Genomic DNA, 17,448 nt, shown 5'->3' on the forward strand with positions numbered 1-17,448 from the left:
AGTGGATAAAAATTCAGAGTGCACAGCCAGGTGGGATACTGTGGTCTACTGTGTCAGCGAGATGCTCATCACATTGATGGGACATTCTCAGGCATCTTTTTACTTCTTGAAGCATGAGAGTGAGCACTGCTAATGCCCCTTCCCCCCCACAAAGCGTGGTGCTTGCTGCAGGTCACCCAGCTTCTGGGTGAAGCTGGGACTGCTCCCACTCTACTCAATATGCGGATTCCTCTCCTGGCTGGTTTTGCTTGGCTGGCTGCTCTCTACTAGCTGGCTCTCCGGACCTCCTTTTTAACTAGTTAGTTGGCCGGCCTGTCCTGGCAAACCTCCCTCTCCTGGTTGGCTGGAGAAGCTCTTGGGCTGGCCGGCCTTTTCCTTCCCTTCCCCTTCCTTTTCTCCCCTTCTCACACATGGTGTCTGCTGGCTCCCACTGTTTATCTCTCCATGTCTCTGTGCCTCCCACTCATTTGTTAGATTTGCTTTGATCCATCCCGTCTTTGCTGCCTTCCTGTTTTTCTTCCCCTTCCCTCTGCTCTTTTGCTGTTTTGCTTCTTTGTATCCTTGTTTCCTTCACACTTGTTCCCCGAAGGCTTTCTGTTCTGGCTTTCCCCTACCTACAGGCAGCATGCATCTTTTCCAGAGCTTGCAGTCTCACTCCTGTCGGTTCATCTGATCTACCAACCACATTATTTGAAACAGTTACCAACAGAACACCAATTAGTGTTTTAGGTTGGAGAAATGGTTATGTTTATTACTTTTTGTTTCCTATAGGCATTTTCATAAATTCCTTTACAAATCTAGGCTGTGCTTACATAGAAATGCCTGTGATAAAATCTCAACTGAGGCGCTTTGTTGTGCTTCTATGTCATCTTTCTGCATGCACAGCATGCAGCTGTGGATTATCAAGTATCTGTGCATTCTCTATAACTCACTCTCATCTCCCTTACAACTCTTAGAAATGTTACAAGTCACTGTTTTAATCCAGACACCGCAATTATAACTATAGTCTCACAAATGCTTCATTAATGTTAGTGTGGAATAACTACTTTTAAGTGATCGCAATGAGGGGAAAGGAAGTGCAAAGAAAATTCACGGCAGTTCAAAATTTGCTACTGAGGACCCTGTGAGAGAAGGCATAAAATTCTGTGGCCGTTCTTTTCCTGCTTGTTTCAATCTTTGTTGCAGAGTCCTTATTCAGACACAGTTCCTGCTGATGCTGATTGAAATTTTGTCAGAGTTAGGACTAAAGAAACAGATCTCTGTTGTTAGATGCGATAGGGTACTTCATGTCCTCTGAGATTAAAACTCTTATAAATATCTATACTTTTTGTCCCCTTTTGGTTCAAACCTATTTTTTAAGTGCTTCTTTTGCTCTTTTTCTCCACATGGCCAATGTTTTAATTCTCCCTAACTATGAGGTACCTAATATCATAAATCACTCTAAATACTGATTAACAAGTCAGTCCCTAATGGTAACTACACAGCCTTGTCAACTGGAAAATACTCTTATCCCCCCATATGTGTTTTCTCCTTTCATGACAGAAATATGAATCCCACGTGAGAGGGCATTGTTCCCATGTAGCAGCCCATTCCCTTCGAGTGAATATCATCTGTCCTTCTCCTCTAAGATTTTAAAAGTTTTTGGATTGCTTTTACACATGTGTATTCAGTATAGATATATTTCTGCAAAAAAAGTAGTTCATGGCATCTATTGAGTTGGAAAATTAATTAGACGACCTAATTGATTGTGCATGAGTTCCTCTGTGGAATGTGTTCTGCTGCTGTTGCACTCACCCAGCTCAGAAAATCTCAGGAGCTAATTCCTCTGGTCTTTTACTAGAAACTGACAATTAACTGAACATAAAAAAAAAGAAAAAAAAACACCCCAAAAAAAACAGTCCCCAAGAAAACCCAAAACAAAAAAAACTTTGAAGGGGCTTAGCACAAAAAATATTACGTGAAGGACCTTTTCTTGTTTTATTACAGTAATGCCAAGAGGCCTGAACTCAGCTTGAGACTCCCTTTATCATTCACAAAACACACAAGTCTGTGTCCCAAAGGCTGTGTAGTCTGAAGAGGAAAAAACCCCAACAGCATCCAGAAGTATTGGCAGCCCCACGTTGCATGTGGGGAGCTAATATACAGGGAGATTAAGTCACTTGTGTAAGGACATACAGGGAGTCTGTAGCAGAGTCTGAAACTGAACTCAGGTCATCTCAGTCCCAGCCAAGTGTCTCAACCACAAGACTATCCCTCCTCTTCAGTATGTCAGTGCAGAAAGTAGGCCAAAAAGCAGTTTCCATCCTTTTATACGCAACATTTTGCAAGGCTGTGAAGTATTATGTATTAGACAGGCATCTGGATCAACAGCAGTTTCTGCAGATACTTTTATCTGTAAACAGAAGCAAAGCCTGTAAGGGCTTTGTAAATTTTACATAAATTATTATTTTATCTATAAATAGCATAGTTAAATCTATAAATACTATACTTCATTTCAAGGCATTTTAATGATTTTTAAGAATGGAAAATGTTTTTAAAGGAATTCTGCATTCTGTGGCTCTCTAATTTTTATATGTTTTAGGTTCTGGTACTACTCATGTATAATGGTGCATTAGCAGTGATGCATAGCTACGCCAGGCTATGTAGTGTGTTGCATCATGTGGTTTAAACTGAGAAAGGGAGGCTCAGGTTGTGTGACAGGCTAACGCACCCATGTTACTCAAAGGTTAAGTACTCCTGTGTTGGGAGTTAGTGAGGCTTGCAGTTTGCTGACATAAATCTGAGTGATTCCTATTATGTTGAGTATTCACTTATCTTTTGGAGAGCCTCTATATAGCCAGAGTGTAACAGAATTTCTGCCTTAATCTTTTGTACTCTAAATGGAAGAGAAAAAACCAAAAAGTGCAAGTATGTGCAGATATATATGCAGGTATATCCATCATCTGCCTTCAACTGGGATATCTCCTATTTTTGTATGAAATTGTCATCACTGTGTTGAAGTATACAAAGAACAGGCCAGAGCTGTCCCTTCCCCTCAGTGCCCTACTTTGCTATTCACAGGCACCTGGCTCATTTGATGAACCCCTGAATCCTTTCTTCCACATTCCCCAAATAAAAATGACTTATCTGGCTCTCACTGACGTATGTTCTAGAGCACCACTTTTATGAACTCCATTAATTGAAACCATTAATTCCTGATGTTCTATGCATTTACACAGATATATTTCAGTGATTGTCATGGCAAAAAATAAAAAAAGCTTTGAAGGACCATTGGGATTTATGTGGCATGGAGGTGAGAGAAACCTTGTTTTTCAACCCAGAATCTCTAAAATGAATAGTGAGAAATAATCTGAAACTGTATGGTGATTAGTGTAATAGACCATTCAGTACAAACTATGGATTCGAAGATTCTGATGCTGTTCCCTGTGAGCACATAATTAGTAGAACACAATTTCAGTGCATCACATTTGTTTGAGCCACTATGGCCCAGCTTTTGGAAGGAGGCTTCTGAAGCTGGGTGGATCTCCCTCTTCCCCTCACCCTCCCACCACTGGATATTTTCTACATGTGGATGTGTGCATGCACAGTCACAGGCAATGGGATTCCCCCACTGAATTGTCATTCTCTCATCAAAGTCAAATGAGTAACCCTTCACCTGTAACTGTCACCTGGACTTCATGCTGGATGTCCATGTCTGGGCACCTACAACACCAACATGTCCTGTCTAATGGGGAGGAAACAGAAATCTCTTAGGATTTCAGTCTCAGAGGTTGAAAGTTTGTGTTCAAGGCACTCAGGCTGGTGACTGTTTCCCAAGTTTTAATGATTTGATCCATGTGTGGAGGCAAATGAAATCTTAGGACTTGACATTCCCATCAACAAGTAGAAGAGATGCCAGTTTCCAGTGCTGCGGTAAATATAGAACTGCAATACCTGTTATGCTAAAATAATGTATACACAGCAAGTGTGACAAATAAAAAAGGCTAAAGGCATCATCACAGATGGTATTAAAAATTTAAGAAATGTTAAACAATATGCTAAGCATGTGGAGTTGCTTCGAGTAAAAGCACAAAAAGCTTCCTGTGTTTGCCTAGAGCATCCATGGTAATTTGAAGACTTTTGCACTTTTTCTTAACTAATATCTTAAGTTAAAAAATAAAATAAAATGTGCTCTTCATTACATCACTAACAGGAGAGTCAGTAAAGACCTTTTGCTCTTCTTGCCTGCAGCATGCAAGAAGAGAACTTGACCCTAAGTTTGGTAATTGCCTGTGGATTCATGTCTTCCCCTCCCTCCCTCATTTTAAGATGCTGAATTATAGTTAGTTCTGTACTCTTTCACTACTTGGGAAAATAAGGCTTTTGATGTAATTTTAACAGATTATTTAATTGACAGTTGTCATAAGTAGTTTCAATAAGCCTTAGATGTGATGGATGCAGAAAGTCTTCAGTCACTTGAGGCCAGTCATTCATTGACTTTGGGGGGCATATCCACCTGTTAGTGCTCAGCACATAGAAGATTCCTTCAAGCAAGTGGTCAATGAAGACAGGAATGACAGTAGACCTTAAATAATATGACTTTACTTTTTAAAAATAATTATTAATATATCTGATGTTCATTGGCTCTTTTCAATAAATGTAGAAGTCTAGAAGCTCTGTGAGTATCTTAGATTTTCTGAAGATCATTCACAGTTAACAACAAAGTGATTTAATGCTTTAGTAAATATTACAGGAAAGTGTAAAAGAAGAGAGAACCCTAGATTCACTGAAAACCTGTGAAATCCAAAGGCAACCTGAAGAATAATAACTGAGACATAGAGTCCATAGTACTATCTCTAGAATTGTACAAAAAATTAAGAGTAATGAAACCCACAAGTGTTAGCATCTCATGTGCTTTGTATTGCTAGGTATCATATATATGTTTAATAAAATTTTACTGGCTTAGTTGAAAACACTTGTGAGACAAGGTTAGATTATTTGCCTTCTTGGAAAGAGATGTTTTCTACTTCTAGCAATAGGTATCGAATACATGAATTACAGCATGTATTCTGTAACATTTCAACAGAGATACTGTAAGACTTATTCTGAGCAAAGTAGTGCATGTTATTACTGTGTTTATTTTTTGGATCACGGTCTTAATGTAAATCCTATATATGTGGTTATGCAAAATGAGCCAAACTGTGGTCATGATTACACTGGTGTGCCCACAGAGTTATGCCACAGTTTCACTGAGGAAGGAATCTGATCCTGTAACACAGAGGGTTGCATGGTATTTCAGTTAGGTAATTGATGTGTTTCACCATAGAGTTAGAGATATTAGTGTCTGAAGCAGTTTTTATACATTATCGACTTAAATTTGTAACACTTTCTGAGATTTTTCTGGGGGTTATTGCAGAATCATTAAATAAAATATTTTTTAAAATATTTCTGTGAAAATCAAATTCCTGTATGTTGTCATTGTTTTTCAGATATTTTTGGTGTCTTTTTAGCTGGCTATTTACAACCTAAAACTGTGTTACAGCCTTACTCAAAAAGAGTGGTATTAGTTACTCCAAAGTCTTCAGGCTAGTAAGAAAAATTTTCAGTATTTATATTATATAAAATCTATCATCACTAAAAATACATGCATATGAAAAGTATTGAGAATACAAAAACACTGACAAGTGCCTGGCTGAATAAATTTGGCCAGGGAGCTGTCTGCCATGTGGAGAAGAGTCTTTACAGGAATACAGTCTGTGTGCCCCTTGCTTTCATTCAGTGGAAGTTTTCCACCACCATAATTTCTCATGAGTGCTGGTCCTTTGGAGTTATAGTAAAGAGGGAGCTTGCTTAGGACAAGCCAGATAATTCCTGGCAGCTGTTATAAAGGAGAAGAAGAAATTGTTGATTGCTCTAATTACCTTGCTAAAGAGTTGCCAGAACTTTAGAAGTTCTGCGTTCTGTTAGGACCACAAAAGTTATTTGTTCATGTCTCATTATGATAATATATACTTACCAACACCAAAATATCATTGTTATGTTTAGTGCCTTCCCTTTAAGTGACCCACACTGAAAGCAAGTCAACTTCTTCCCATTCCCACTGTATGTTTTGTCATTGATCTTAAGCAATGAAATTGGCTCTCTTCCTCCCTCTCATCTCCCCTTTTTATTTGCAACCCATTTTCAGTTCTGGACTGAGATTCATTCCAGTGCTCTGTAATTGTATTGTGTTTCATGACACTGCAGAGGAGCATTTATATTTTAGAAATAAAAGGTTGTTTCTAATTATTGTACCACTCACTCTCCTTTTAAAATGTGAGCAGTGTCTCTTTAAATTCTGTGTTGTATTATCTGAAAGCATTTTCCCTTTCTTTGGATGTTCATCTCTTTAATATACTGTAAGTATATTAGGATTTATTTTTCTTACACAGTTTGCACTACTTTTGGGTAGTCTCAGTTATTTTATAGTCAGTGTCTTCTGGAGCCAAAGAGAAAAAAAATATAGAGCTTGTGTACTAGCTTTGCCTTTACCTTGCTATTTAATAGTTAATACTTTGTGGTATGTTAAGAGACTTTCTATAACGTGGCACTTCTTAAGAACTTTTTTTAAAAAGTAGTAATAAACTTCAGCCAACTTGTTCTTGAAACTTCCAGAGTTCTTCAATTGAATCCATTCTCCTTAATAATCATCTGGTCTTGACAATAAATATGTCACCAAAGTTAGTTATTTTTTTGCAAGAAGAGAGAAGGAAATCAACTCAGAATTTTATTTCATTGTTGCTAGTATGTGAAAGAAATTGGAAAAATTAAATCTGTGAAGAAATGTACCTTTGTAGCTTATACAGCAAAGTAAGGGTGGGTTAGAGTTTGTCAGGTAACTGATTATTCAGAAATGAGAAGTTATTCTGCATTTAGCTGCATTGCTTACTGTTTTCTTCATCATGGAAAAGAATAAAATGTGGTAACAATTTTCTGTATTTGGACTGCTGCCGCACATAATTGGGAACAACAGAGCTAAAGCCTTGATTTTGGTGAAATGCTTAGTCTGCGTGTTGGATTAAAATGTGTGCAACAAATCACTCCAATTCTGTAATAATTTTTTGAACATTATTTTTTTATTTTATTACTGTAATGTTATTACTTTTCAGTTACAGACTTAGAGAACTGGGTCAGTTGCAAGAACAAAATTGGCATGAAAATAGTTGTATATTTGTTCTGGAAAATGGATTGCCAAAATACTTTTGCAAATAGTCAGCCTGAATTGTTCTGTACATCAAATGCAACTGATAATGTTAGTCTCACATGGTTAGTAAGCTGTTATTTAATAAGTCCTGTTCTTTACCAGTATCCTAGGAAGACTAGATAATATTTGCTAGATAGACATTTTAAACAGATCATCTGTGAAGAAATGGATTGTGAAGCAGCTTACAGAATGGAAAATAAATTTAGGCTGAAATGTGCCAGCAAGTCAATATATGAGAACAATTTGCAATGAGCAAAGGTGAGGAAGACATGCAGAAATGTGGTCATCAGAATCATGAATTAGAGGATAATATTCCTGGGGCTGGAATATATGAGGCAGTAACTAACTTCTTTGGCTGACTAATACACAATAAAGAGTTATGATACCAGTGGAAGTTATTTATTGGATGTGTTAGATATGCTTCCATGGATGTTTTTTACTCTTGTTAAAATAAAGAGAGGCAACTTGGAGCTGTGATCTGTCCGCAGCACAGCTGTGGTATTTTGAGACATTGCTGCTGCCAGATTTATACCCCTGCCAGAAACAGTGCCTGAATGGTTGCACTTCAAGGCCGTAGTTCCAGTGACATCTTAGCACTAGCCAGTGTTAAATCTCAGCAATTTGAGCTCCGTGCTGCACTGTGCGCTGAAGCAGCTGGGAAAGGGTCTTGTTAATATGTGAAGCTATCCCTTGCACTGGAAGGAAGCAGACAGAAGTGGTATGGTGTGATAATTTCTTCACATACCATAGCTAAACCTACCAAACCTCATTGGTAAGAAGTGTTAGACATCATAGGAAATATGTTTTAAAATGTTTACAAAGTTTTGTTTTCTTTCCTTCTGAACACCCTCTGATATCTTTGCCATGTACTTTCCAATGATGACACATTGGGATCTGACTAGGGTGAGTAATGGTGTCTGGCAGGGGGGAGGAGAGGACAGGGAGTGCTTAACAGTGAGTAATTATTTGAGGAAATGGCCCATGTGGAAAAAAGAGTGTTGTGATTGGATGCATTTATCAACTGGCATTTCAGTATCACCTGTGGATGGAGAATTATTGTGTCTGAGTTTTTAAATGGTTGGAAGTCAGTGCATTGAGCTAACATGGGAATGTTGTGTTGAGTGTCTGGTTTTGATTCAGTCCGTGAAGTGAGATGTGTGACATGTCCCCTATTAGGAAAGATGGAGATAAATAATAGTTATCCCATGGGTTCCTGAGCATGGTCATTCACTTTTCTGACCAGCAGTTAAAAGCCACAAAGTCCTGTATGCAAAACATGATTTCATGATAGCCTACAAGCAACTGAAGGGGACATTTTGCAAGTGAAAATGGGGCTACAAGCGCATTGCCCTCCTCTGTTTCTCTGGTACAGTGACACAACACAGGTTTGCTCCTGAAAATACCTAGAATTACTTTGAAGGACATTTGGAAATTGAGCCTGAAACACTAAAGATTTGTGTTCTGTAACTCACTGTGCTATGGTGATGCTTACTGCTACAGTCAGCTTGGTCATGCCATGTTCTTGTGTTAATTCTGAGACTGTAATTCTTGTAATTTTACTGCAAAAATTCTTATTTCAGGCACAGCACATCCTGTCTCCTGAAATGTGGCACGTGGTGTTTTTCTCCATCGTCTTTGAATGTATTTTTACCTTCTCTGAAGAGAGTGAAAGGATTGAAGTACAGTGAAACATACAGTGATGGAAGCTGTATTCTTCCATTAACAGTATAGTTGTTTATATAATGAGACGTATCATATGGTTTTCAATCCCATCAAGAAACATGACTTTCTCACAGAGCTAAAATTTTACAAGTTGGCGTTTCTTATATCCATGCTGCCATTGTGTCATCACTTATTTCAGATTTTAGATCAGACTATCCGATATACATTTCTTCCATTCTTGATTTTTAAACTTGGGAAAAGTGATAGGAGTTTTGTTTGTGCAAGCACACCTTAGGTAAATATGATTATGCATGCATATTTTTAGGATTCATTTAGGATTCTTCATTCATGGCTCAGTGAAAGTTGATTTTTTAAAACACTGTCTTTATCCCCATTCCAAAAACATAATTTGCTTGATGTCATTCTCATATCATTCTTGTTGGTGACATTTAGTTAATATATTCAGAGTTCCTTTCTCCCCCATTAATTTTTCCCATATATAAGTGTCCAGCCAGTGGACATTTTTGGGAACTCCTTTGGAAACCCCACCATCTGCTTTTCTAATTCTAATCTTACTTTTTCTAATCTAAAAGTTGTGCTTAAGGCAAATCTTCCCCCTCTATAACAGAGAGGTGATACATTTTCTTATATATATAGCATTCTCAGCACCTGACATTCCAGGCCAGGAAAAGATGGAAGCTCGATTTCTCATACTGTTCCTGCACCTGACTGCAGAGTGCTGCATTTTAGCTAGCCAGTATTTTTTGCTGCTTGTAACTGCATAGTTACTAGTTCTCTCACCTTTAAAATTCCTGTTTGTGCTTTAAGAATGCCATTGAAAAATAGAATTTCTATACAATTATTTTTTTTCCATTAGAAATACACATTTTGGATGCTTGTGAAAAAATAGTTGAAATTTGCCTGAAGCCATGTACCATGTTAGAAGGATTCTGCTACTTGAAACTCAGACCGCCAGCCTTTTAGCTAGCGTTGCTCTTTGGCTGTGTGAGATCCGTTTCCAAAAGAGCACCCTCACGTACAGCTGGTTGCGATTCTCTTTTCTGATAGTGGGCCGAGCAGTGTCATGGGCTCTCGAGTGCCATGGGTCACACTTGAGCAGCGCTGAGTAGGGTTTGCAGAAACGAGACTGTGTTTCTGCCCTGTGCAGTCACACTTCCAATGTTCTTCTTTTAACCCCAGCTGGTAAAAAAGCCAACGACCAACCCACCAAACAGCAGAAACAAAAACGCTGCTAGTCAGGAAAGTAAGTTGTAATAAACATCAGCTTTAAGGTACTTCACTTGCCTTAGAGCCCTTTCTGACCTTTCTTTCATTATTTGTATGATAATGGAATATTCCTTTCTTTCCCTTTTCCCCTCTACTAAAGAAAGGGAAAGTTGCCAGATTGCATTGCTGAGGGTGGTTTCAGTTACACAGCAGTCTTGGCTGGATTTGGGGGTTCATGCAGAATTTACCCATGTGAAGTGCTGTCAACTAGAAGGAATGCTTCCTCCCTCCAAGCAACGTTCTGGGTTTGCTGCTCAGCACAAGGTACTGTGTAAACTGTGCATGCTGTGTGCTGAGAACTGGAAAAACAGCACTCATTTTATTGTTACCCGTTTCTTCATGATGGCAAGAGATGGCATTTTTCTGTTTTCAGTAATGACATCTTGGTCATGGTAAGATAAATGCTGGCTTGCTAGGGTCCCATCTTTCAACCTTTGCATGCGTTAAGTTTCCATTTATTTTAACAGAGGAGAAAGGGTCTGTCAACCTCACTAACAGGTGGTTATCAGTTTGGAAAACCAGGCTTTTGATTTGAAACATCAAGAACTCTTTATAGGAGATTTATAAAGAATGAATCTGTGAGGAAAGAGTGACCAGAGTTTCATCCAGCATCCTTGAACTAGCATAATTGTTTAATCTAGGTTCCACTAATTCAAATTCTTTTTAAACTGTATTTTTACATTAAAAACTATATTGTGCTTGAAAACAAACAGAGGTTAACGTGAAGTGAGGGCTTAGGATGGATGACAGCCTTGCATTATCTTGGTGCTCTTTGGTGACTCTTTGGTGCTGTCCAGCATTACTTGGAACAATTATCATTATTTATTGCTGTGCTTGGTTTTGATCAAAGCCTGGCAGTACTGTGTATTTCAGCAGCCGCTCTGGTGCTTTTAGGAACATAAAGGACCTTTGAGAAGACAACTAAAATTATTTGATGATTGTGGCTGAAACAGGAACAAGCTGTAGATCAAAATGCAGCTTGATTCTTTCCTGCAGACTTAATAAACTGGATTCTTGCATTGTGTAAACCAGCCTCATTCTATTGCCCTTTTGCTCTTTTTGATGGTGTATGAACATAATGTGATTTTACAGTTTCTGCCATCTTCTTGGTTGTCTGAGCTTCCCTGTGGAATGATGCCTTATCAGAATAGCTAAGAAGTATGTGAAAAAGCAGATAAAGTTGTTAGATAACCATGATTAAATGCCTTACTGAAGGCTGCTTGCACATGCTGAAATTTGCATTAGAAGTGACTTATCAGTTGCACATCCTTAAGAAATCATTTTACTAAAATAATTTAAAGTTTCAACATTCTTCAGTTAAAATGAAATTACCTCTGGAAAAAAACAAAAAAGGCAAACAAACTGTGTAAAAGCTTTTCTGGCTATATTTTTCCCCTTTCTCTGTTTTCAAGTCCTGACTGATCACTTGGTACCTTGTGTTTGCGCTTTACTCATTGAAATAGTTTGAATAATCGCAAATGACATGAACGCATAAGGAAACTTTGTTGTTACAAAATCAAGACTGTGGTTTTAAGCTCATATGCCAAGTCAGTGCCTTATAGCATCAACCCTAGGGTTTACTGCATCTTCTGAAATCAGCATAATTCATACAACCGAGCACCTTCAAGGAAAATGGTGTAACTCAAAGAAGTCACTTTGTATGTGATACCATTTTCTTTTCATTTTGCCACTGTGTTGGTGGAATCCCATTTCCTTCTCGTAGGCCTTCATCTTGTAATGTGTCAAAAAATCTTAAACTCACTACTAAGAACGCTTTAATTTTAGAGCTCTTCCTATTAAGCCTCCGTATAAAAAAAATGGTCTTGAAGTGTGGATTTCTCTGTGGCCATAGGTCGGTGTGTACAAACAAATGATCTTTTACTTACTCATTTTCTGACCTTCAGAATTTTCCATTAATAACGCAAAAGAAAATCTTACTTGTGAAAAGGTGAAAGATTTTATTTGAGAAAATAGAAGGAATGCTGTACTCAGCAGAAAACTGAGTGGTAAGAATAAAATCTATGAAGGCAAAAGATTAGGTGAAAATAAAGTCTATAATTTTCCATACTAAAGTTCTATGAACTTGGATAAAAGCAAATTGAGGCTGGATTTGCTTGGTTTTGAGTGCATATTTGACCTACTTCTTGTTACTGAAACCTTGCGGAAAGATTTGCATGATTATAAAGTTAACTTCATTGGGTTCACCATATTTCTAAGTCATATTAGCCACTGCTAAGTCATTTATAGCTTGAAAGCAAACAATCGTAAATGGTGATCCATTCATACTCTACCATAAAATACAAGATGGGTTATTCACTACTGTTTGATGAGTGCTTCCCGCTGCGATAGAGAACAAAATGACTTCTTTTTAAACTGTCTATATATAAATGGCATAGGGACAATCTACAATGAGGGATTTCATTCTGAGGAGGTACACTGGAGATTTCCTGTTGGTGACACAAAACTATGGTGTCTCTAAAGAAATTGTCATCTATTGTTTTAATATTGGGAATTTTGCATACAGTAAAGTATGCATTCTTACTTTGTTCAAGGATATTAGACATAATTTTTTTTAATATATAGCTGTAATTGATCCTGACTTATTTGTATTCATTTGTGTGTTGATGGAATAAAATAAAGCTGGTAATATTTGGTTTTTTACTACATGCTACTGAAGCTGCATTGCTACAAGAAGAAATGAGTAAGAAGGGAATGTAAGTTTTGACAAAAGGAAAACAATCCTTTCTAACTAAGAAAATGAAAGCAGGTACAAAAATGCTTAAAAATGGGGAAAGAACTTTGTAGAAGCTGTAGTGTAGAAAATTAATATGGGAAGTGAAGGGTCACAATGAGAACTACCAAGCCAAAAAAAGTTAAGGCGATTAAAAGGAATTTAGTAACTGAGGGAAGGAGAGATCTTATCCGAGATTCTGACCCATTTCATGATGAGGCTGACAGAATTGCTAGGGAAGAGGAGGGAGGAGTGTTCAGTAGCTGTACTGTTTGGAGGGGATAGGACAGAAATTTTATATTTGCAATCTGACAGCGTTTAAGGATGACATTAAATAGCAGTGTTTGCATTTACATATTTTTATACAGCTAATCCAGCTAACCACAACCAGAGAGACTGAAAAGAGCTAGCTAAAGAGTTCTCATATCATGCAGGTCAATTCTCCATAAATCTGGAAATACAGGACAAATGTCCAGAGTCTGGAAGAAAAATATTGTTGTTCCAATATTTTAAAATGAAGAGAAATTATCTGGGTGATTAAGTCTGTTAAACAGGCAAAAGATAGAATAGTAATTATAGGATGTAATACATAGTTAATGAGGTTAATGGTATTTAGTGCTGCTTAGTACAAGTTTATCTGAAATAGGTCTTTCAAACTAACTTGATAACATTTCTGAGAAGATCATGTATAATTGATGAAGATAATAGTAACAATGTAGTGCTATTGTATAGCTTGCAGGACCTCTATAAACCATTTTATTTGTTATATCAAAGAGTGGCTTGATTAATCAGGAGAATTGTAGCATACAGACACAGTATCCCTGGATTGGAATGAAGATTAGTTAAATGATAGGTTTCAAGGTGCACCTGGTGGAGAGATGGGGCAGATGGGAAAGGCATCCATAGTTAAATTCTGTCTTATTTAACACTTTTTATCAGTGGTATAGTGGAAACATAATATTGTTGACAAAGTTTAGAAGTGGCATGAAAATTGGAGGAATTTATAATGTCATGACTACAAGGCAGTGTGGATTACTTAGTGACCTTGGCTGAGGCACCTGGTAACTATTCAGTAAACACAAACATCAGGTTCATAATTTGATGGCTATGCTTACAGGATGTTCAGGTGCACCATAACAGAAAAACATTTTAGGGTTGCTTGTGAAGAATTAACTGGAGTGCGCACCATGGATGTACGGAAGACAGCAGGAGTTGGCATTACCACTGTTTGTTTTTTTGCCCTTGGAGAATGGAACAAAATAAAGCCTACTGGTACTTTATTAACGTATTAGTTTAATTCTGTCTGTTGGCAAAGTAGAAGTAGCCTGTCCTACCATAAACAAATCAAAGCAGATGTGTTCCACATGCCCTTCATTCAGCTGTAGGCAAAGCTTACCCACATATCTGGTACAGCATATGACTGAATAACAGTGAAAACTGTCCTCAAAAAACTTCCTGCAGTCTGTATTCTTTTCCCTTGAGACTAATTTGAGAACAACACTTGTGGAAATAAACGTATCCTAACTCTTTTATTAGTATTATTTTAATTAATGCAATGACTATTTAAAATAAACTGATGGAAAGAACCTCCCCCCCCAAGAGTATTTCTAGAGATTATACCAAGCAGCAGAGGGAATATGCAGAATCTTAAGTATATAATACTTCTGGTAAAATAGTCACAGTGTATTTATAGAGCTGCTTATTTTCAGTGGATTTGAATGAGAAGAAAACTTGAGAAAAATCCTCTGCAGAACACTACTATGTAAAATTGCTGGGCTGGTGGGTAATTTGTGTGCAGAACACTTGCCTAAATGTGCTGTTGTTTTGCTTTATTATGAGTTTTGTTGTTTATTTATATTGTGGTGCTGATTAGGTTTCCTGTCTTTGGTGCAGATTACAGGACAGGCCCTTGCTTCACTTTGGTAACCAACCAGATGTGCCAAGGCCAGCTCAGTGGAATAGTCTGCACAAAAACCCTTTGCTGTGCAACAGTTGGGAGAGCATGGGGCCACCCCTGTGAAATGTGTCCTGCCCAGCCGCATCCCTGCCGCCGAGGCTTCATTCCCAACATTCGAACTGGGGCCTGTCAAGGTAAGTTAGCAGCAAAACTTCCCCAAAAGCTGCTGAAATTGTTACTGGGTTAATCTTAATTGAGTTACACTGCTGTGAATAACCTGTCCTAAGCCATTCTCAGCTATATGTGTGAAGAATGGAAAAACATTGTCAGATGCATTACTTCATGACTCAGTGAGTGCCTGATGTTCAAGTGAGTACATTAGTAACTTAGGTCATGTGAGAGCAGCCAGCATCTTAATGAATTTCTCACTGCCAGCAGCCCTTTCCCTTGGTTCTGTAATGGTGTTTTTCTGAGTGTACCATTCAATCATTCCATGGAGGAATTCATTCTGTTTCAGACAGCACTCAAAACATGCAAAAATCAATCTGTGGCAACAGTGTTCCATTTATTCGGTGTGGGATTTTTTAGCTAAAATGTATTGATTTTGGATTCATCTTGGGTGTCTTATCTCTGGAGCTACACTGCTTTGACCTGGAGAAAAGTGCCTGTCATGCCATTTGAAATGCCCTATTATAGATTTTATACAATTTTGGAAATGCATTTGCATTTGTTTCAAATCGTAAAATCCACCCAGATGTTGCTTACTTCTTTCAGAGCATGCCTTACCATAGAAAGTCCTTACACTGCTTTTGGCTTTTATTCTAATACTTCCAGCTGTATAAATTCTTTTATTGTCTGGATGTCTGGCAGGAAACAGGAGAAAGTTAACAGGGGCAGCTATGTATTAAACTGATGTGGATTATACATTCCCAGGACCATATCTTTGGGGCTAGTTTATTTCAATCTGTCTAACATTTTCTATTAAGTTACAATATTTTTGAAAATAAGGGAGATAAATAAAATTCCCCATATATTCATAATCTTTAATCATGAAATTCCTATGAAGGACTTCAAGGCATTCCACTGCATTAAAAATGTAGGTATCCTCTGTCACAGGCCAAGCCCTGGTTGGTGCCTGCAGATAGGCATGATGAACTTCAAGATGGATATGTTGTGTGGCACGTAATGTGCATGTATTTTGACCTCAACCATTCTGTCCCCCCTCTCACTGTAAAGGTCAGGACTAAATTGTGCAGAAATCTGAGATTTGAGATTCTGGACACAACTGAAATCTTATGTGCATAAATATATGGCCCACACCCCTGAGCTCATGCCACACCTAGTCATATCCTTCTTGTTTGTGTCATGGAAAAGCTGCAATGACCTCTCCAATGGGTTTGTGCAGTTCAGAATAAGGATACTTCTGCTTGCTGCACATTTCTTAACATGCAGCTACATTTATGCTAATCTGTATGTGGTGCCAACACAGTTTTGGCCCTGTGTGTTTGACTTGTTCTTTCCAGTTTTCCTTTCTCTTGTAATGTGTTCGTAATTTCAACAGATCTGCTATAGAACCACATATTAACTTTATTTTTCATGCAATTGTACTAAATCCAGTCCTTTTGAAATCAGATAACATCCATTCAGATGAAGACATTTCAGGGATTTCACATCCATATTCAATCTAAATAAAGGAAAGCAGGTTAAATAAAATCCAGGTTCTCTGAAGAGAAAAAGGAGCTGTTATTACTGTGTGGAGAAGTCAGAAAAAATAAAATGGTGGGGAGGACAAGTTTATTTTAAAAAGTAAATAGAGTATCACTGCCCACAGTTTGACTTTGCCTGTCTGACCGAAAGTTAAACTAATATCACAGCTGAGATTTTTAAAGATACAAAGGAGGAAAATAAAAGCCAAAAGGTGGGATTTTGAAACAGACATCATGACTCAGGATCATGACTTCTGGGTTGTTTTTTTGTTTGTTTTTTTTTTTTTTTTTTTTAAGTCAGTACAGTGCCATAAAGTCTGGCTGATTACTGTTATTAAAGCACAGCATATTACTGTAGGTCGAGTCCCAGCAGCAGTGTAACTGTGTTGAGGGTGCTGAGGCTGTGCTAGTTCTCTGTGCCTCCCAGCACAGCGTTAGCTCAGGCACAGCACTACTCTGGCTCTGCTGCTGCATCCCCGACCCGGTTCAGTTGGCCCAGGGATCTTTATATAATAACGCTCTGCGATGTGGTACAGAAATGCCCCTTGGCATTCCTGAAACTTCCTACTTGTGGCTCCCAGGGAAATTGCCTCTTGGCCTTTTGTACAGACATAATACTTTGCTTTTCAGACTACAAGACACATTACAGCTGGCTCTCTGGGATTTATAAAGGGGGATTTGAAGGCGTTATCTCCTTCAGCTTGTCTCCCTGTGTTGAAACTGATCCTAAAGTGAAGCCCAAGAATTCAAGAAACTGAATTTTACCAGCAGGAGCTGGTACTCCTTGGGGAGATGGAGGAGGCACAGGCGGTTGGGTTGGAGAATGGCAAGTGCTCTGTTTGCTCCCAAAGGACAGGGAGCAACAGACACAGGGCAGCCCCTGGGGACTGTCTCCTATTGCAATGCCACTTCTCCTCCTTTAGGCTTTTTCTCTAGCTGTTAC

The 17,448-nt window shown here is 38.2% G+C and overlaps 1 protein-coding gene across 1 annotated transcript in view; it reads left to right on the forward strand.

The window, feature by feature from the left end:
• The window catches only part of FBN1 (fibrillin 1), a 159,814-nt gene that overhangs the window by 41,558 nt on the left and 100,808 nt on the right, over window positions 1-17,448 (forward strand). The window contains exon 7 of the mRNA XM_042803990.1: window positions 14,796-14,993. Within this exon, the coding sequence (XP_042659924.1) occupies window positions 14,796-14,993 (198 nt within the window). The remainder of the gene's footprint in view (window positions 1-14,795; window positions 14,994-17,448) is intronic.

This window comes from Tyto alba, unplaced genomic scaffold (genome assembly GCF_018691265.1).
Source record: "Tyto alba isolate M040663 unplaced genomic scaffold, T.alba_DEE_v4.0 Super-Scaffold_41, whole genome shotgun sequence".
NCBI classification, from domain to species: Eukaryota; Metazoa; Chordata; class Aves; order Strigiformes; family Tytonidae; genus Tyto; species Tyto alba.